This window comes from Epinephelus lanceolatus, chromosome 1, assembly GCF_041903045.1.
Source record: "Epinephelus lanceolatus isolate andai-2023 chromosome 1, ASM4190304v1, whole genome shotgun sequence".
Classification (NCBI taxonomy): domain Eukaryota; kingdom Metazoa; phylum Chordata; class Actinopteri; order Perciformes; family Serranidae; genus Epinephelus; species Epinephelus lanceolatus.
The window spans coordinates 18202891-18220829 of NC_135734.1; the positions used below are offsets into that span (position 1 = coordinate 18202891).

At 41.3% G+C, this 17939-nt stretch overlaps 2 protein-coding genes across 3 annotated transcripts; one reads left to right on the plus strand and one right to left on the minus strand.

The window, feature by feature from the left end:
• Positions 1–688: 688 nt before the first annotated feature.
• ube2r2 (ubiquitin-conjugating enzyme E2R 2) lies at positions 689–7335 on the minus strand. The gene is made up of 5 exons (XM_033626726.2): positions 7159–7335; positions 5101–5187; positions 3981–4078; positions 1925–2059; positions 689–1811 (listed from the first exon to the last, which is right to left on the minus strand). Exons 1-5 carry the CDS (start codon positions 7333–7335, stop codon positions 1526–1528), a joined length of 783 nt encoding a protein of 260 aa, XP_033482617.1. The 3' UTR covers positions 689–1525.
• On the plus strand, positions 7265–17451 carry ubap1 (ubiquitin associated protein 1). Of its 2 annotated transcripts, none has more exons than XM_033626725.2 (7): positions 7265–7378; positions 12469–12517; positions 12658–12782; positions 13315–14133; positions 14274–14432; positions 15004–15105; positions 15904–17451. In XM_033626725.2, the coding sequence occupies exons 2-7, from the start codon at positions 12478–12480 to the stop codon at positions 16042–16044; spliced, it is 1386 nt and encodes a 461-aa protein (XP_033482616.1). In that variant the 5' UTR covers positions 7265–7378; positions 12469–12477; the 3' UTR covers positions 16045–17451. The 2 variants fall into 2 exon arrangements, with proteins under 2 accessions (XP_033482616.1, XP_033482615.1); XM_033626724.2 differs by lacking the exon at positions 7265–7378 and adding an exon at positions 9964–10121.
• The last annotated feature ends 488 nt before the right edge of the window (positions 17452–17939 follow it).

Below are 17939 nucleotides of genomic sequence, written 5' to 3' on the forward strand. Positions count from 1 at the left end.
ATCAGTCTAGATTGTTCTGGTGTGATTTGCTAAGTGTTGGAGATATCGGCCATAGAAATGTCTGCCCTCTTCCGAATATAAAAGCACTAGATGGCACTCGGCTTGTGGTGCTCAAAGCTCCAATAAAACATTTGAAAAACTCGACAGCAATGTCTCTTTCTAGAAATTATGACCCAGTTACTCAAAATACTCCACAGACCTTGTTATGAGCAGTTTCATGTAGGAACTATTTGCTTTCAACCGAACTACACCTGCCAACCGTATCACTGCAGAAAAGGAAGCACCTATCTACTGCTAGCTCACCTGAGCTCGCTAACGTAACGTTTACATCTTGCGCACGAGCCATGTCCATGAGTAGATGCATGCTTCCTTCTACACAATGATACAGTTGTCGGGTGTAGTTTGGCAGAAAAAACAATAGTTCCTAAATGAAACTACCCACAACAAAGTCTGTGGATTGTCATGCGTAACTGGGTCATAATTTCTGGAAAGAGACATTGCTGTTGAATTTTTCAAATGTATTTTTTGGCACTTTGAGCACCACAAGCCAAGGATCATCTGGTTCCATTATATTCAAGAGAAGGCAGACATATCTACGGCTGCGATCTCCAGCACTTAGCAACTCACACCAAAACAATCTAGACTGATAAACAGCACTAAAGTTAAGAGGAAAAATAAGTATATTTGATTTGGGGGTCAACTGTCCCTTTACAGGACTAACAAACTATCACAGTCACTAAGCCACTTCTTTCACAGCAGAAGTTGTCTAATGGTTTAGCTTAGATTTAAGCATACTATCATTTCACTGTTTAAGACTTGCAGAAACTTTAGTTTGAAACATGGTTGCAACCAAACAACTTACAGAGATGTGTGTGAGTTGGTTGCATGAAAGAGTAATACAACAGGGCATATGAACTACAGTTAAAAACAGTAACTAGAGTTAAACAAGATGATGCAAATGTGCAGGTGTGGGGATGTTTTGCCTCATCTGGAGTCAGTAACTTGCACATGGTCAATCACACACTGACCAAAGAGTAAATCCACGCTATTCTGCAGAGGCATGCCATCATTTCTGCATCCTCGACTGCAACATTTACAAACAAACAAAAAAAAAAGCCAAGAAAAAACGTAACAACAAACACACTTGGCGGTGCTCTCAAAAAGTGCTGGAATAATTTCAGTTCTCTGCAAAACATCTGATGCCAGACAGAGTGCAAGCTGTAATTAAGGCAAACGGTGGAAACACCAAATCTGACTTTCAGTGAAAACAATCAACAAACCTTTCTCGGAAAAAGTATGTTAATAACATTGAACTATTATTTGACCAATTATTTGTATCAGTTTAATAAATGATGAAACGTTTTTGGCAGTTGACTTTTGACCCCACTGTATTTGCAAACACACACACACACACACACACACACACACGCACACCCACACACTGAAAATCGTAACGGAACACGTAAAATAAGGAGGGTATTGGGGGGCCAGGGGGGTTGGCAGGGAGGAGTCATCATCCAGATCATCATGAGTCTTCATTGCCAGAGTCGTCCTGGTTGTCGTAACGTCTGGTGGACGTCCCACCGTCCTCTGCGGTGCTGAATCCCCCGGCTTCTCCTACGGACTCCATCTCACTCTCGTCTTCCTCCTCATCCTCCTCCTCCATGTCGTCATCATAGAGGTCGTCATAGAGAAGGTCTGAACTGCTGTCCTGGGAGGGAACCCTGGTCTGGACGCAGTACTCTGCCAACGTGGTCGGCACCTTGACGCCATCACGCTCAGCCTCCGCTGCTGTTGACATTACCTGCTTCCTGTGGGCCATACAGGAGTAAAATCAGTCAGTGGTAAATGTTATTTCTAAATGGACTGACTGCATGATTCTCTGTAAGCACATCAGAATAAAATATTAAATGCTGTGTACTACCTGATAATCTCTGCATACTCCTTGTCCTTGCCTTTGCTGTCCCTCCACTTGCGAAACATGACAGACGCATCCACGTTAGCCGGGGAGAAGGTGTTGGGCTCATTGAGCAGAGAGATCACACTGAGCAGGATAGTCCTGATGGTGAGAGAGCAGCACACAAAAACACACAGACAGAAAATAAGGACACTTAGATATATCAGGTCCTGTCACTGTATGAAAGAAAAACTCTTCACAGGCTTTTTAAAACTGTTGTTGGCTTCATCCGAACCCAGACAGAGGCGTTACCTCACCTCTTTTCCCCCTTGCGCCTCAATTACATGCTGCACCCATCTGCTTAGGTTTTCAAATACAGACTCAGCACTTTACCTCCACTCCTGGACAAAACCAGTCTTGCTGACATGTTAAATTTAAAAGAAATTCTGAGTTACCCTGCAGCAGTGTCCTGCTCTTGAGATGTTACACAGAACAAAGGAATGCTAAAAGTGAAATGTTAATTTACACAGTTCTTGATTTCTGCTGTATGTAATGTCACATGATGTTTCCCGTTTTTCATTTTCTTTTATTTGTTCTTTGTGTGGATGAGCATGGCAAGTCCTCCACCCCCATCTTACTGTCTTTTCTTTTTATGTGGGGGGCATTTTTGCCTTTATTAGATAGAAGACAAATTGAAGAAGAAAAATAAATGAATGGACACCAACTACGTAGTGAGGGCTGGGGACAATTTTGCCCAAATGTTCACTGTAACATAAAACATGACTTTTTTGTACATTGTAATACCAATTAAGGCCTTATTTAAAGATGAATTAATTTAATGCCTTTTAAGACTTTTTAAGGATCTGCAGGAACCCTGTATGCAAGACAGGTATCTGGCTGGAATTGAGCCAGAAACTAGGGTACTGGTACTTGATAGTTTTAAGGTATCGGCCAAAATAACCCACCAAGGAGTACTGAAACTTTTCCGGTCTAATGATACCTGCATTCAATCCTTTTCATACCCAGGTCTACAAAAAAAAAAGACTACCGAAGCAGCTACAACTCACACAGTCTGTGGTGTGGTGAAGTTGAGCATGGTGTATATGTATTATATAACAGAGTTGTCAGTTCAGTGTACTGAGATGCCACCAAAATGTTGTAAAGCAGGCCTATTCAGTTAGCGGCCCGTGGGCCACATGCGGCCCAGAAGCAACCACTGAATGGCCGGGCAGGGATTGGTACCGAGACCCAGTATTAGACGGCCCGAGGCAAATTTAATCAAGATTTGGTTTCATGTATCATCATGAAGCAGCCTCTCTCCTGCTCTCTACATGTCAGGGCTGACCTCCTCCTCACAGAACACACACACTCAGACACACACAACAGAGTGAAGTCAGACAACAGCAAAGAGGCCGCGGTGCAGATGAAGGGAATATAAGATCAAAATGACTCCAGTTGATGACAACTACCCTTGTTACTGTGAGTGAATGCAATAAAACCTCTGCCAGTAAAAAGCCAATAGTTTATCAATACATGTGATCAGCATGTAGAAAGACATATTTCAATCTGCTCTGTCTGCAGTCTCTGGAGTAATATTGATTTTATTGACATGTTAGATTTGTTTCCAGTGAGATATTATTGAGTTTATATGGTGACTTCGTTGTTGTAAACATGGCTGTTGCTGCCATGGACTGTCTAAAACTATATCCAGTGTATCTGACCTATAAGGAAAACATCACGAGGTGAGGTGTGTGTGTGTGTATGTGTGTGTGTGTGTGTGTGTGTGTGTGTGGAGAAGAGAGATAGAGTGTGTTATTAGATACTGTTTATGCCACTTATTATGCTTCTGTGCATTGATAGCTCTTTATATAAAAAAATACATATATTTATATATACACACATGCTGAAAATGTGGCCCATCAACGTTTTCTGATTTAAAATCCAGCCAAGTTGAATATGTAATTGAATAGCCCTGATCTACATTGTATCCAAAATAAGAGAACGGTTATATAAAGACGTCATGTCTGTGCTGTAGCATGGATCAAAGTGCATAGAGAAGCAGAGGCTGTACGGCTGAGATTACCTGACGTTTTGGGTGGGGTTCCACCTTTCAGAGGGCAGCTCCCCACTCTGAGGGTCATCGACAGGAGGGTGCAGGATGGAGATGCACACATCTCCGTTCTGGAAAGAGAACAAAATGTTCTGTATAACGTCTGCCATGAAGACATTAAGGTGTCTCTAAATGGCTCCATTTTAGTGTGACTATATAAATGCCGTTAGAACCACTGAACTACTTAACAATCATCAGCTCTTATCTTGTCTGTCAGAAATAAAGTGCTGGATGTCCCAAAACAGAGATAATTCTCTTCAGTCCTCCAAAGTCAATACCTACTCTACAAAAACAACTTGTCTCCCAGTCTATAAATGTTAAACCTGCAGCCAGAAACCTCAGTCTAATATTTGACAGTGACCTTTAATTTGAAAAACAAATTACAAAAGCAATTTAATCATGTTCTTATCAGCTCATAGAGCATCTCAGAAATCAGGGCTCCTCTCTGTCGACCTGATCTCCAGAAGGTCATTCGTGCTTTTATTTCATCTCGGTCAGATTATTGCAAGGCGCCACGCTCAGGGTTAAGCCAAAAGACCATCTCATGCCTTCAGCTGGCTTTTAACAAACACTAGAAGACAAGATGGTATCGGCTCTGTTTTGGCCTCTCTTCACTGGTTACCTGTGAGTTTGAGAATTGACTTTAAGATTTTACTGATTACTTTTAAAGCACTTCACGGTTCAGCGGCTCCCAGTTAGATTGCAGAGCTGCTGCTCCTCTCTGAGCCGAGGAGCCGAGGACTCTCAGGCTTATCTTTTTTAAAAAAAGTTTTGTATTAATGCAAACACTGCATTTTATTTCCAACCTGTCTTATATTTTATAATGTTTTTGCTTTGTATTTTTTAATTTCTATTTTAATTTAAATCTGTATTGTTGTGATCCTCTGATTTTATGTCACTGCAGTCCTAAAAGGTTTTTGTTTTGGTTTTAAATATGTAAAGCACTTTGTAACTTTGTCTTTAAAAGTGCTGCATAAATAAAGTTTCTTCTTATTATTATTATTATCATTAATATTGTAATTGTATACATGTCAAATTGGCATGATAATGGCTACAACAAAAACATTTCAAGTGACAAATATTGATGTTTTACCTCGTAGATGTTGGGGTGCCACATCTTGGTGAGGAAGCGGAAGGTCGGTGGAGAGTACGGATAGTCCACTGGGAACTTGATGTGAGCCTGTGAGAACAAACGGAGGTTAACAGTCGTCATGTGTTTTACAGGCAGCCAAGCTTGACTTCAGTTATGCTAAGTTTAAGTCCTTTGAGAATGTGGGTATCAGTGCGAGGGTGAGGAGACCCCAGGCAGATGTGAACTGATGTTTTGGAGGCTGATGTTGATATGTGCAATGTGAGAAAATATGCGTTATATATCCCAATGAACAGTCTTTGTAAGACGATCTTTCTCTAGCAAGATAAATTAAATTCTTCCTTTATGCTTCTTTAAACAAGAGTGAAATAAAACAACAGGAAAACAATTTTATGATTCAGGAACCAGAGAGGTTAAGAGCAGCTGCTTTAACATGATAAATAAGATCGGTCCAGACTGAAGCGATTTCAAAATTGGAGTCTGTTTGTAACATTTCATTACAAGTAAGTTCTCTCTTGACTGTCTCATCAAGCTTCACAAGTTGCATAATGACAAGTGTTCAACCACAACGTAGCTTCCTGTGCCCTCTCATGTGAAATTAGTCACAAAAGATATATCATACATTCAGCCATGTCTACCATCACACTACGAAGCAGTTTATGTTAGTAATTTATAACAAATGTAAACAGAGTGAGGCATTAGGTGACACAACAGTTGGTGCTTCTGGTTCTGTGTTTTCTTTCCAAAGTATTGTGCAATTATCTAGGTGAAAGGCGTGCAGGCCTGGGTGTGTGTAACACCACCCCAGTTCTCACTGAACTGCTTCCACTCAGATAGGACTATCATTATGCGACAGCTAGTCACTGCCACACCAGTGCAGCCTTGGGATATTAAAAAACACAGATGCCAGGACACACTGACAAGTTGCGATGCAGGGTTCAGCAGTGGACACAAAACATTTCATCAAATACACCTGCACCAAAGTCAAGGCATGTCTTCCTGTAGCATACTAGACTCAACCAGCCAGTGTTAGAAGTACATCTGTTAATGTAATTGTGTGGGTGTCACAGGGGCTCAGGGGTGAGTATATTTGCCTCAAAGCAAAAAGGTGCTTGGGTGAAAGTGTCTGCAGGCTCTCTTTTAAAAGTTGCATGTCTCTTTTAAAGACTTGCAGGTACATTTGATTTTATTATATTATTTTCTTCCTGTTTTGTGTGTGTTTTTCCTCATCTGACTGCAGGAGCTAAGGAAAGAGGGTGTAATATGATATGTTGTATAGACTGTAAAAAACACGTGATTCAAGGTTGCATAAATAAAATTGATTTGACCAGACTAGACAGTAGACAACACAAGGATGTCAATGTAAAGGCAACACCAACACCTGCTCTGTATTATTTTAGCATTCCTGGGAGATTACAGCGTCATCTGCATTGCCTCAACATGAATGCGGGCTACTGCCGTACCGCGCTTTCCTCAGGAGTTTCACCGAATAAGTGACATGAAAGATAGGGAGATGAGTCTCATCGTGCCCTTCTCTCTTACTCTTTCTCTGCGCTGAGGTGCCATTTATATCGGTCTCACGGCTAAAAATAGCTGTCTGAAGCACAACCATCATACAGCGAGGGGGGAGAGGGCTGGACAAGGAGAATGGAGGGAGAGGGGAGACAGACTAAAAATTAAAGAAGTATAATTGGCTGTCTGAGAGTGCTTTAAATCTGAAAAAGACCAGCAGAGGTGGGCAGATGGATCTGAGACAGGTCAGTGCTGAATTACAGTTTTTAAAAGTGCCTCAGCCTCTTTAATGAGACTTTACTTGGTGTGACACTTTGGTTCAAACAGAGTCACTGTCAGCTATCTTCTATATATCCTTCGTAAAAAAAGGAAAGTTGCCAAGGAGCACAGCTGCACTATATACATTGATATAAACACTGCCACTGATTATATATCAGCATCAAGAATGTGTCTCATCATCCAAACCATTATGACCCATCTGTGTTCATAGTCTGCTGTCCTTTTGGTATTATTTGGTATTATTATTGGTATTAGAAATTTTTGTCCCACCTTAAAGTAGCCTCCCTCATACAGGGTGTTTGGGGGCCCGAAGATGGCCACTTCCCAGTTGTAGAGGTCAGACTCCTCCACCAGAGTGATGCGGAAGCCCTCCACCGGCTGCTCCTGCAGAGACTTCAGCTCCATCATCAGGGCCTTCTGGGAACTAGGGGTCGCCTGGTGGGCCATGTTGATCCCACTTCTGTCACCAGTGGCCACAGATGAGTGAAAGGTAAGGGGGATATTGTTTAGTGGAAATAAAAATGACAGGCTTAATGATAGTGTCAGGATCCTACTTAGATTCCACATGTTTAACATTTCATGGTCACAGTTGCAGCAAACAGCCTGTTAGCTTTGTTTGTATTGACATTAGCCTTTCTAGAACACGCTAGGACAATAGAAACAGTGAACAGATAGCAGCCCTGCTGGTAAACTGACCGTCACATAAAGAATTCAAACACAAACAGGATATGTGGCCTGCCAAGCTAGCTCGGGTCAGTGCTTCACTTCGCAGGCCCTATGTGGGGAAGAAAAGGCAAAGTTAATAAAAAGTGTTTACCTCTGTCTCCTTGCACTGTACTGTGTGTTCGTGTCGTTACAGCTGACAACTGGCAGGTAAACTCATTGGCTGTCCATGCTAGCCTGGCTATGTCTTGACAAAGAGACAGTGACAGGAGCAGTGGATTCTCTGCTAAAGCCTATGGCTGGTCCTCGTGTTGTGTTTCCGAAATTCTTTGTGTGCCAGTGTTGACAGTTGACATGGAGCTAGTATCAGTGTAAGTCACGGTCTCCTGTGGATCATTCTTGGGCTGGCAAGAGGAAACTCGCCCTCCCTGACATCTCTCCGTGCTGCTGGTTCGGTTCGGCCAGGCGCTCAGCTGTTCCCTGCTTGTTTATGTTTGTTTATCTGCTCTCTGGCAGTCTCAACTTCTCCACACGTCAGCTAAACCCCTACCGAGCAACTTCGTTCAAATGGGGCAGCTTCCCTGCTCTCGGCCGTCCCCTCCGGCACAGTGGCAGTGGAAAAGGCTGAGAAATTCGAGCCCACGGTCGCGAAAAGGACAGTAAGTGAGTGGTTTACACTCGCGAATTACAGTGGATTTCATCGATTTTTATTTTCCTCCCATCGGTGCTTCCGGCTATCATTGCGCGTGTCTGCAAAACGTAAAGCACGTAAGGGTGACGTGACGTGCGCGCACTCGATACTAAACTAAAAAAATCAAATTTAGAAAATATATAATAGTAAAAAAAACCCGATATATTATAATATGCTCCTATACTACTACTACTACTAATAATAGTAATGATAATAATAATAACAACAATTTGTGCACTTATTTTAACGTATTTTATTTTATTTTTTTAATCTTTTATGAGCTGCTGAACAGCTGAATTTCCCCTCGGGGATAAATAAAGTTCTTTCTATTCTATTCCATCCTATTCTAATAACAATAATAATAATAATAACTCCTTCAGTTTCACTAATAATAATAATAATAAACAGGGTCCTCGCACTGAGGTCGGTGCTTGGGCCCTAATAATAATAATGATAATAATAATAATACTTACACACGTGTTTATATTACAATTTTAGATGTTTTAAAAATTATTACTACAAACATTTAAAAATATGTGTACTCACTTTCTTTACTGATAGGCAAAATGACATAACAGCCCAATACCACTTTTCATTTTATGTGTCTTCTCACTTAAGTTGGACTTCCTTTTCCCTTAAAACAAACAATAAACATGAGCTGTTTGACTTAAAGATTGGATCTATGATTTCTTCAGAGATGGCATATATGTAGGCCTATCATCCTAATTTTACATCAACTATTAGGAAGTCCTATACTTCCCTATTTTTAATTCATTAAATTGTAAACAATGTAGGCCTGTGTTACAGTGGTATTTGTGTTCATTGTTGCTGTGAGTTGATGGAAAAGTTGATCAGCACAGTTCTGACAACAGTGGGTGGCTTATCTCAATAGATTAGGCTTTTTCTTTATAATCCTTGATTTAATCATTATGGGTCCATTCTTGCTATCATGTCAAAAAAAAAATCAGTATTTTGATAGTTTGACAGTTTAATTCTGATAAAAACTTAACTACAAAGGCCTAAGTGATGAATTAGGCCTATATTTTAAATTTATTTGACCACTTTTTATTTTAATACTGATGGGATTATAAGGGCTAGTCAGTATGTCTACACTAATTCTCAGCATGTGAAGGAGATAAATTAGATAACTTTGTGGGTAAAAGATGAGTAAAAGATGCTGCTCTGTCACTCAGTCTATGATCACATCTTGAGGGCTGACTGGATTTAACTTGATCATCATCATTATCATTATGGGTCAGTCCCTTTCCACTTTTCTAACAAATACTACAATAAATATAACTTGCAATACAATAGCCTAATAAACGTTGTCAGTCCCAGATATTTGAGTGAAGAAAGCAAATACAAATTTTCATCACCATGTTATTTGGATTCATTTGACATGAAAACGCTTTCACAAACATTTGTATTCTATATATTTCCAAAGAAGCATACTGTTATAAAGTATATTGTGTATGCTTCCTGTTTTCCTTTCATAACTCACATTCTGGGAGTTACAAATACATTTGGTTGTACTCCTACAATGCCAATAACGTCATTATTTAAAACCAACTCTTGATTTGATTACCGAGAAGCATTATCTCCGATATCTCGTCTTTAAAAACAGCACCTACCAGTATGCTAGCGCCACTGACTCGCACAGCTGGATGTAGTGTTGTGATTTTTTTTGACGTCATGTAGGTGAGTGACGTCAGACAGGAACCAGTGGAAGGGAGCTTGACAAATCAAGATGGCGTCCCACGCTGAAGCAGGAAAGAGATTTCAGTATAAATAAAACTCATTCGGAGAACAGTTTAAATTTGAGTGCCGCCTCGACACGACGTCGTTTGGATTTTGAAAGAACGAGACGGAGCAGACACAGGTGAGAGGAGTGTGTGTTTGTGTGTGAGCTCAGTTTTGTTTCAGGGGCGGTGGCAGCAGAGGCAGCGGTCTGTCTTATCCAGCCACATAACATTACAGCCAGGCCACTGGCGAAGCTAAGCGTATTAGCATGAACGGTGGCTTTTCCCCCAAAACATTATCCAGCAGCTGGTGGTGGCTGTCAGTGAATACATTAATACAACCTTAATATTCCGCCAATACCAACTAATGTCAAACCCGACGTCGACTTCTTGGCTAAACTGTCACTGAATGTTAGCTGTTAGCCCGTTGAGCTAGGAGTATCCAAAGATAAGAATAGCTTAGCTTGTAGCTAATTAACTCTGTCATAACTTAGCTAACTAACACGGGCTAATGAATATACGACATTGCACTTCAGTCATGGGTGAGACATCCATGACTTTAATGTGTCTGCCGGTAATATTGGGAGCAATACGTGACAGCTGGGAGCCTTGACATTTGCTATTTAGCATTAACTTGCCTGAAATGTGATAGTTACTGCGACTCTTTCGTTATCGATTCAACCCAGAAGCAGTTCAGCTCCTTTCAAAATAGTCAGCTGATCAACTACCCTGGTGAGTTGTCCAGCGTTGTTGTGGTTGTAACCGTCAAATGAAATATTTCCTCTAACTTGACTCAGCTGTACTCAAACCGTGAGTACAATTTAAGTTGTTAGCTTCGTGGAACAGCAACTTGTGGTGGAGGGGTGTTATATAACATTATGCTTAATTACAATAAATAACAACTATACAGTAGTTGTAAAATTAAAACAGATCTGCTCGAAATGTACCTCCTGTTCACGAGATACCTCTTGATTATGTGTGGAACATTTCCATGGTCAATCATGATTAGCCACAGAGCTATAATAGTGTAGTGTCATGTATGATGACTAAAACTAAAAATGGGGCTAATGGATTGTGTACAACTCCCAGGTAAGTGTAGTGAAATTAACCTGCCTGTAGGTTGCAATTTTACACAGTATGTGTGTTTATAATTCTAGATTAGTGCTGCTGGTTACTCTCTTAGTGATCCCGGGGCCTTCTCTGACCAGTGTTGGTGATGTTCAGCAGATTGCAGTGTATTACAGGCTACTGTGTATTGCTGATCATTTTATATTTTCAGCAGAAGGCACTTAATGAAGCAGTATTCCTAGCAGGGATGTCTAATACTGTGATTGCAAACCTGTTCATGCTGGGGATCCACTTCAACCAGGCAATAATCAATCCCATAGACATATTTGAGGCTCCTTAGACACCCATCATTGGTCTTACTCTGGTGAACCCTTTACTGATACATAGCACGTTTTACTGGTAATTAGTGGAACTGTTCTTCTTTAAACATAAGTTATTAATGTTTCAGTGGCTCAACGCATAGATAAAGAATGTGTAAAGTAATTTCTGAAAACTGGGGAGCAACTAGGTTTATAATATTTGATTATCAGTTGCTTATAGTTAATTGTGTACATAACTTGGTGCCCACCTAGGACTCAGAGCAATCCAGTCATCATGTGAAAATGATCTGTCTCTCTTCGGCTTGCTAGATGTTTAAATTTCTTTTCCTGGCTATTCGTTTTCTTTGCTGCAATATGTTTTTGGGTGCTAGATTGATAATGCAGGCTACAGTTGGCTTGTGTGAGTTAGATTTTCTGGAAATGACTGGCTGTAGTCTCATATAGGAAGGGATTGGTGAGATTGGGATTTAATCAAATGAGCTAGCACACAAAAGCAAAAAGCTGTGGAGCTGGGTGTTGATTTTCAGCAGTGTAGACAGCACTGGCAAAATGATTATATATCAGTAAACCATTTGATTCAGTGTTTCTTAAAAATTTAGCATATTGGAGCTTTAAGTACTTTTTAACTAACAAATAAGCCCTTTCCGCTGCATTAGTGGTTCAAATCACTCACTTTTTCTGCTGAACATTGCTCTAAACCAGCACACACAGAGACAAAGTTCTGTGATCAGCGGATGTGAAAACAGTAGCGTCTCTGTGTTGATAATGTCAGCCCTTGTAGCATGGCATGACCATATAACGGGATTATGTGACTTGAGATGCACAGCAGCAGAATGTAGAAAGTCAATGGGGTAGTGAAAAGTTTTATAACAATAATTAGCATTATCTTGTGCTAAAGTGTCATTGCTTTTATGTTTTTATTGAAGCTGTTCTGTTAGACTTTTTTCTGAGCTCAGTGAAAGACATACTAAACTACTGTGCCAGTGTGTTTTTGAAGATACATCAACATGTGCCATGTAAATATTAACTCTCTTTGACATTTGAAACAACATGGCATTCCTACAGCTCACTAAATTTACACCTACCATACTGTTTTCAGGGTCTCTAAATGGCTGCGAGGAAGTCTGGATCAGATGCATACAACAATGGTGAGGACCTGTTTTTAATACTTTTGTTTCTCTGTTTGACCCTCTGATGTTTTGAGTTGTGAGTGACATGTGTGTCCAAGGTCTGTTGGTGCCTGTAGTTCCAGTGTGTATTCCTCTTTGGTTTTTTTTGTCGTACACAGGACCCATCAGCTACCTTGATGACGTTCCCTTCAAGATCAATGACAAATTCCGCTGCCCAGCCAAAGTGGGGCTGCCTGTTGGTTTCTGTCTCCCAGACTGCGGCTCTTTGCTAGTGGACTCACAGGTTAGTCAGGCACAGGAAATTTGTTGATTTTTGCACTGGTATTTTCTCATATGCTGCATTTATGTGCATCTCCGCAGTATCCTCACAGCAGGGCTTAACCGTGCTTTGCTGACCTGCAATAATACGGCACTGATCATTATAGGCCCTGCTCTCTGTTCTGCGGTATCAACATTATGCATTTGGTCTTGTTGTCATGCTAGAAGTCAGAGAGAATGAACAATTTTATGGAGAGGTATAGTCAAGGACATGCTGTCAATAGAGTACAGTTTGTTCCTAGGAGTTATTTCAGTTGTTTGTAGACAATGAGCAATACCTGCTCAAAAAGTCGGAGTACCTTCTATTCTTAACAAATTACAGAAACCTCAAATTTTGAGTTTATTCAGATTATGTTGTACAAGCTGTATAGATGTCTAATCTGTAAAACTGGAGTTTAAATGACTTATATTCTCACAATTATTCTTGTTTTCTCTGTCACTCTATGTGCCCTCTTTGCCCATCACCCCCATCCTTCCTCTGTCTGTGGCCTCAACAGTATGACTTTTCTCTGGAGAGGCGTAGTGTGCGATGGGGAGTTGAACTGGCTGAGGCGAGAGCAGCAGAAGCGAGAGCAGAAGAGGCAGCGGCCAAGCAGGAGGCAGAGAGCAGGGAGTGCTTGGCACAGGCCCAAGACATTGATGGTGGTCGAGGAAAGAAACCTGGGTCTGCTGCAGAGGACCAGGACCTTCTACCACCTGCGCTGAACCCCGTCCTGGCGGGGCTGAGCCATAATGCCATCCTCACTCCACTGCCTGCCCCAAGCCTTGGGCCAAGGAAAACCCAGCCTAGCACTCCCCAGCCGCACAGCCTCAACCTAGCTGACTTTGAGCGGGAAGAGGACCCCTTTGACAAGCTGGAGCTCAAAACTTTGGACGATAAGGAGGAGCTTAGGAGCATCCTCCAGAGCCAGCCACAACCTCAACCTCCTCCCTCTGTATCCCCACCAGAGGTTTCCCAGATAGGGTCACGTGGGAACAGCCCATCTCCTCCCAGCACCAACACCAGCATCACAGCTAAACCTGGCTTTACTCATAAACCCAATGGGTTGGTTGCCTTGCTGGACATGGACAGAGTTGGGCAGCCTGGGAGAACAGGGTTTGACGCAGATGATCGACCCTGTAACATCCGCTCTCTCACTTTTCCCAAGCTCTCTGACTCTGGTGATCCAGAGCCAGTAAGGTACAGCCCAGTCCCTACAGCTGTCCCCGCTCCCCGACAGAACCTACCCAACGGCAGCCCACCGACCATCCCCAAGACCCAAGTTATTGTTGCTCCTGAGCCAACCAGCCACACCAAGAGTGGTGCACCAAAACCGGTTAGCAAGAGAATACATCCATATCTTACTAATAGTGTGCATAGTTTGTGTGGGATGTAATGATGTAGATTATCCAGTGATAAAAACTATAAGGATGCTCAAGAACCTTATTGACATTCAGTCATTTGTTTTCACTCTAGGTCAACCCAGGGTCGGGAACTTCTGGTCTGCCATGTGGGGGCGCCCTGCTCAGCATGACTCCCAGTGAGCGTCAGTGTGTGGAAACCCTTGTGGGCATGGGTTACTCATACGAGGGTGTCCTACGGGCCATGCAGAGACAAGGACAGAACGTGGAGCAGGTGCGACTCCCTTTCACCCCAGTGCGCAGAAATCTGGATTCCTAGCATATTCACTGTCTGACATGCCTTACAGTTCATTGTTTGTGTGCTTTTGTAATTGTGTCCAGTAAAGCATCAATGCAGTACATCTGTAAACATAGCCTTAAATTACAATAAAGTTGTTTCAGCACTTTTCCTGTTGTCTTAAACATTATGGCAATAGATCAGTTTTTGTGATCTGTACAGCTAGTACTGAACAATATGACTTATCCAACTATGTTCACATGACTATGGTGGCTATAGTAGCAGATGTGGGATAAAACAAAAGTAAAATAGGTTCTATGGAGTTGGTATGTCATATTTAATACCAACTGGTTTTACATTAATTAGCACTGGGCATCACAAACTTGAAGATTCATTGCACATATAGCATAAAGAGAACAATGAATGAACCCCAGAGACCATTAACATTCATTCATTTCAATCCACAATATTATATTTACATTTGTCTTTTATGTAATTCTTAATTTAAGGCTCATTAATGTGATTTTCAAAGCAGACCCATAATAAACTTACTTATTGTTTGTCTCAGGTACTGGACTACCTGTTTGTCCATGGGCGTCTGTGTGAGCGGGGCTTTGATGCAAGTGCAGTGGAGGAGTGTTTAGAGATGTACCAATGCTCAGAGGAAAAGGTTTGTACAATTTCCCATTAGCAAACCACCTTAAGAACATGCATTGTGTTTATATGTTACTAAGCAGGAATGGGAATTGATCAGATTTTATTGATACCCGTGCCGTTATTGATTCTGCATCTGGGTCTGATTCTTTATTATTTCCCTTAGTGACTCGTAATCAGTTTTTTTTGTGGGGGGAAAAATAGGCCTGCAAGGGTTTTCGGCACCAATTCAACTCTTTTATAATCTCTGAGTCTAAACACAGTGTAGAAACAGAGTAGAAAAAAGCCATGCATGTGACACAGCATGGTGCTAATGTTATTATAACGGGATATTTAGCCTTGATAATGAATGCACTGCATGATTGGGAAGTATTGGCACTTCTGTGAAGAGTTTCAAATACATGGCATTCCTGGAATTTAAACGTGTCGTATCGAGTCATGTTTCAGCATATTGCTGTTTACACCCTTACTTGAAATTATAATTTTTTATTTTTTTTTTAACAAGCAACACTGTCATCTTTTTTCGAGAAATTAAGCCATGTTTGGACCGCTTCTTTCTGTCTGTGGTGCACAAGTTTGACATTGTTTTGCAGCGCGTAACTTACAGGAAAACACGCTTGCATCGATAAAAGGTATCAGTAAGCTTGGAGGCAAACGATTCCAATGGATCAGACAATTTGGAACCCGTTATCAACTGGTTTTGAAATATGAGCGACACCTCTACATCACTCTGTCTTTTGATGATTAAGATAAAGTCTGTTGATTACACTGATAGGTAATATAATCTTTAATAGGTTTATTTCATCCTTCCCAGGCGTTGCAGTTTCTTGAACTAATGTCAAGATTTGGTGAAATGGGATTTCAGCGAGATGCCATCAAAGAGGTGCTGCTGGTCCACAACAATGATCAGGACAAGGCTCTAGAGGACCTGATGGCTCGGGCCGCAGCCAGCTGAGCCACACTAACCAGCCAACCAAAGCCCAGCCCAGGGGCTTGCCTCCCGCTACTACCCAACACAGCCCCTTTCCTTCTGCCTACCCTATCACACCATGCCCTGCCCTTGCCTTGGCTGTGGAAGGGACAGCTGGGAGACAGTTGTATTTCTCTCTGTGCTAAAACGTATTGTGTCTCAGCACTTCTTAAAGACTGTGTGCCTAGAGTGGAGGGGGTCAAAGTGTAACAATACTTCATGGTGGTGTTTTTTTTTCTAAGAAACCCCGGGTTACGTTCAAGAATTTTGTACTGCGAGGGTGTTTCAGAGTGGGAAGACTGACTGAGATGGAAAGGAAGAAAATTTGGGCTGTGGTGTTTTAATGCCATTCTGATTTGCTTCCACTTGGAAGTGTTATCCAGGCAAAGCTGCAGGAGCGAATGGGAAGCTGGTGACGGGCTCTGAATTCATCAAAGAAAGACCAGTTTGAACTCTTGGAGCTCCCAAACAACTACGCTGCCATCTTCCACTGCTCTGTGCAGACCTAGTAAATGGTGGCGGGGATCGGGAGCCTCGAGGAGGCTCTCTTTAAACTGAACCAACTAATATTAAAAGTCAAAAAGGAAAAAAAACAACAAACAAACGGCCCAGTCGTCAGACAGACAACTGACTCTCAAGAAGTGCCCTCTCTGCTCTGGTGCCCTGCACCTAGTTCTGTTGTATGTTATTCTTTCATTCATTCATGTCTGTTTTTTTTCTGTTCATTTGGGCACTTTTTCATGTCACTTTGAAGATTCCATTTCTTTTATTCCTGTTTTAGGAACTACATAGATCTTTAGTCACCATTACTCAAACCATAAGAGATACTACTGCCCCAGTACGCTGTTCGACCTGCACTGGAATGGCCTGTTAAAGGAGTGGGGAGAAATAGGGGAAGGTTCCTCTGTAGGAAATGATAAGAAATCTCCCACAGCTCACTGGCACAGACGTGTCACATACTACACAGGCGCACACACTCATAATTATCAACTTATTTAAAATAGTACACTGATTATTTCATTTACAAATAAAGAGTTTGATATGATAATGTAAGATATGTTAACTCACAAAAGTGACGCTTTTAACTGTCATGGACTTCTGTTTGCAGACTGGAAAAGAGTGAGTGGTTTAAAAGAAAAAAAAAGAAATGATGTAAGTGAGGGTTGCTTTAGCAGCCACATCACAGTGCAATAGAGACATTTCATATTGTGTGACTGTTGACTGGCACTTTGAGCCTCAAGTAATTGTCGGGAGATGAGAAATGATTTTCAAGCCTTGCTAGAAATTTGGATGTAACTAGGAAAGGTTTGATTTCAGTGATCTCCATCACTTATTCTCTGTTATTCAATTTCATGCCACAAAATCTATTCAAACATGACTTTGGTTTCTTGACTTGTCTACTTTTTTTTTTCTCATGTGGAATATGAAACGACTGTTCATCTTGATTTTAGATGGGTTGCCATCTCCACAGTCCTAAATAGCTAAAGTAAAAAAAAAAGTTTAAGTCACCACATGTCAAATGCATTCTCCCATATGTTGATTGGGTGTAATTGTTCAGAAGAGATTCAGGATTCTTTATTTTACAGTTTGTGTCTCAGTTCCATGCTACATATGTTTAAAAAACATGTCTGCTCAGCTGCAGCAAAGGCAAAGATGGCAGAAATTTTCATAATCTTGAGCTCTGTGGTACTGATGGGGATTTTAAGAGGCATGGTAACAGATTAAGGGCTTAAAGTTAGCAAAATGTGATTTGGAGAACTGGCACTTTGCTTGGAGCAGGTCCAGTACTTTGTCCTGTGTTTCACAATTGCAAAATGAAAATTTAACTAACCACCAATCTATTTTAGAACAACCCCTGGTTTGATGAATCTATAGTGATT

What these genes read in the sequence shown, in the direction of transcription:
- ube2r2 (XM_033626726.2), bottom strand. Translation starts at nt 7,335, where the DNA reads ATGGCCCACCAGGCGACCCCTAGTTCCCAGAAGGCCCTGATGATGGAG. An exon ending in ATGAGGGAGGCTACTTTAAG is followed by an intron (nt 5,188 to 7,158) that starts GTGGGACAAAAA and finishes TTGTTCTCACAG; the next exon opens with GCTCACATCAAGTTCCCAGT. An exon ending in AACCCCACCCAAAACGTCAG is followed by an intron (nt 2,060 to 3,980) that starts GTAATCTCAGCC and finishes TCTCACCATCAG; the next exon opens with GACTATCCTGCTCAGTGTGA.
- ubap1 (XM_033626725.2), top strand. Translation starts at nt 12,478, where the DNA reads ATGGCTGCGAGGAAGTCTGGATCAGATGCATACAACAATG. An exon ending in CTTTGCTAGTGGACTCACAG is followed by an intron (nt 12,783 to 13,314) that starts GTTAGTCAGGCA and finishes TGGCCTCAACAG; the next exon opens with TATGACTTTTCTCTGGAGAG. An exon ending in AGAGTGGTGCACCAAAACCG is followed by an intron (nt 14,134 to 14,273) that starts GTTAGCAAGAGA and finishes TTTTCACTCTAG; the next exon opens with GTCAACCCAGGGTCGGGAAC.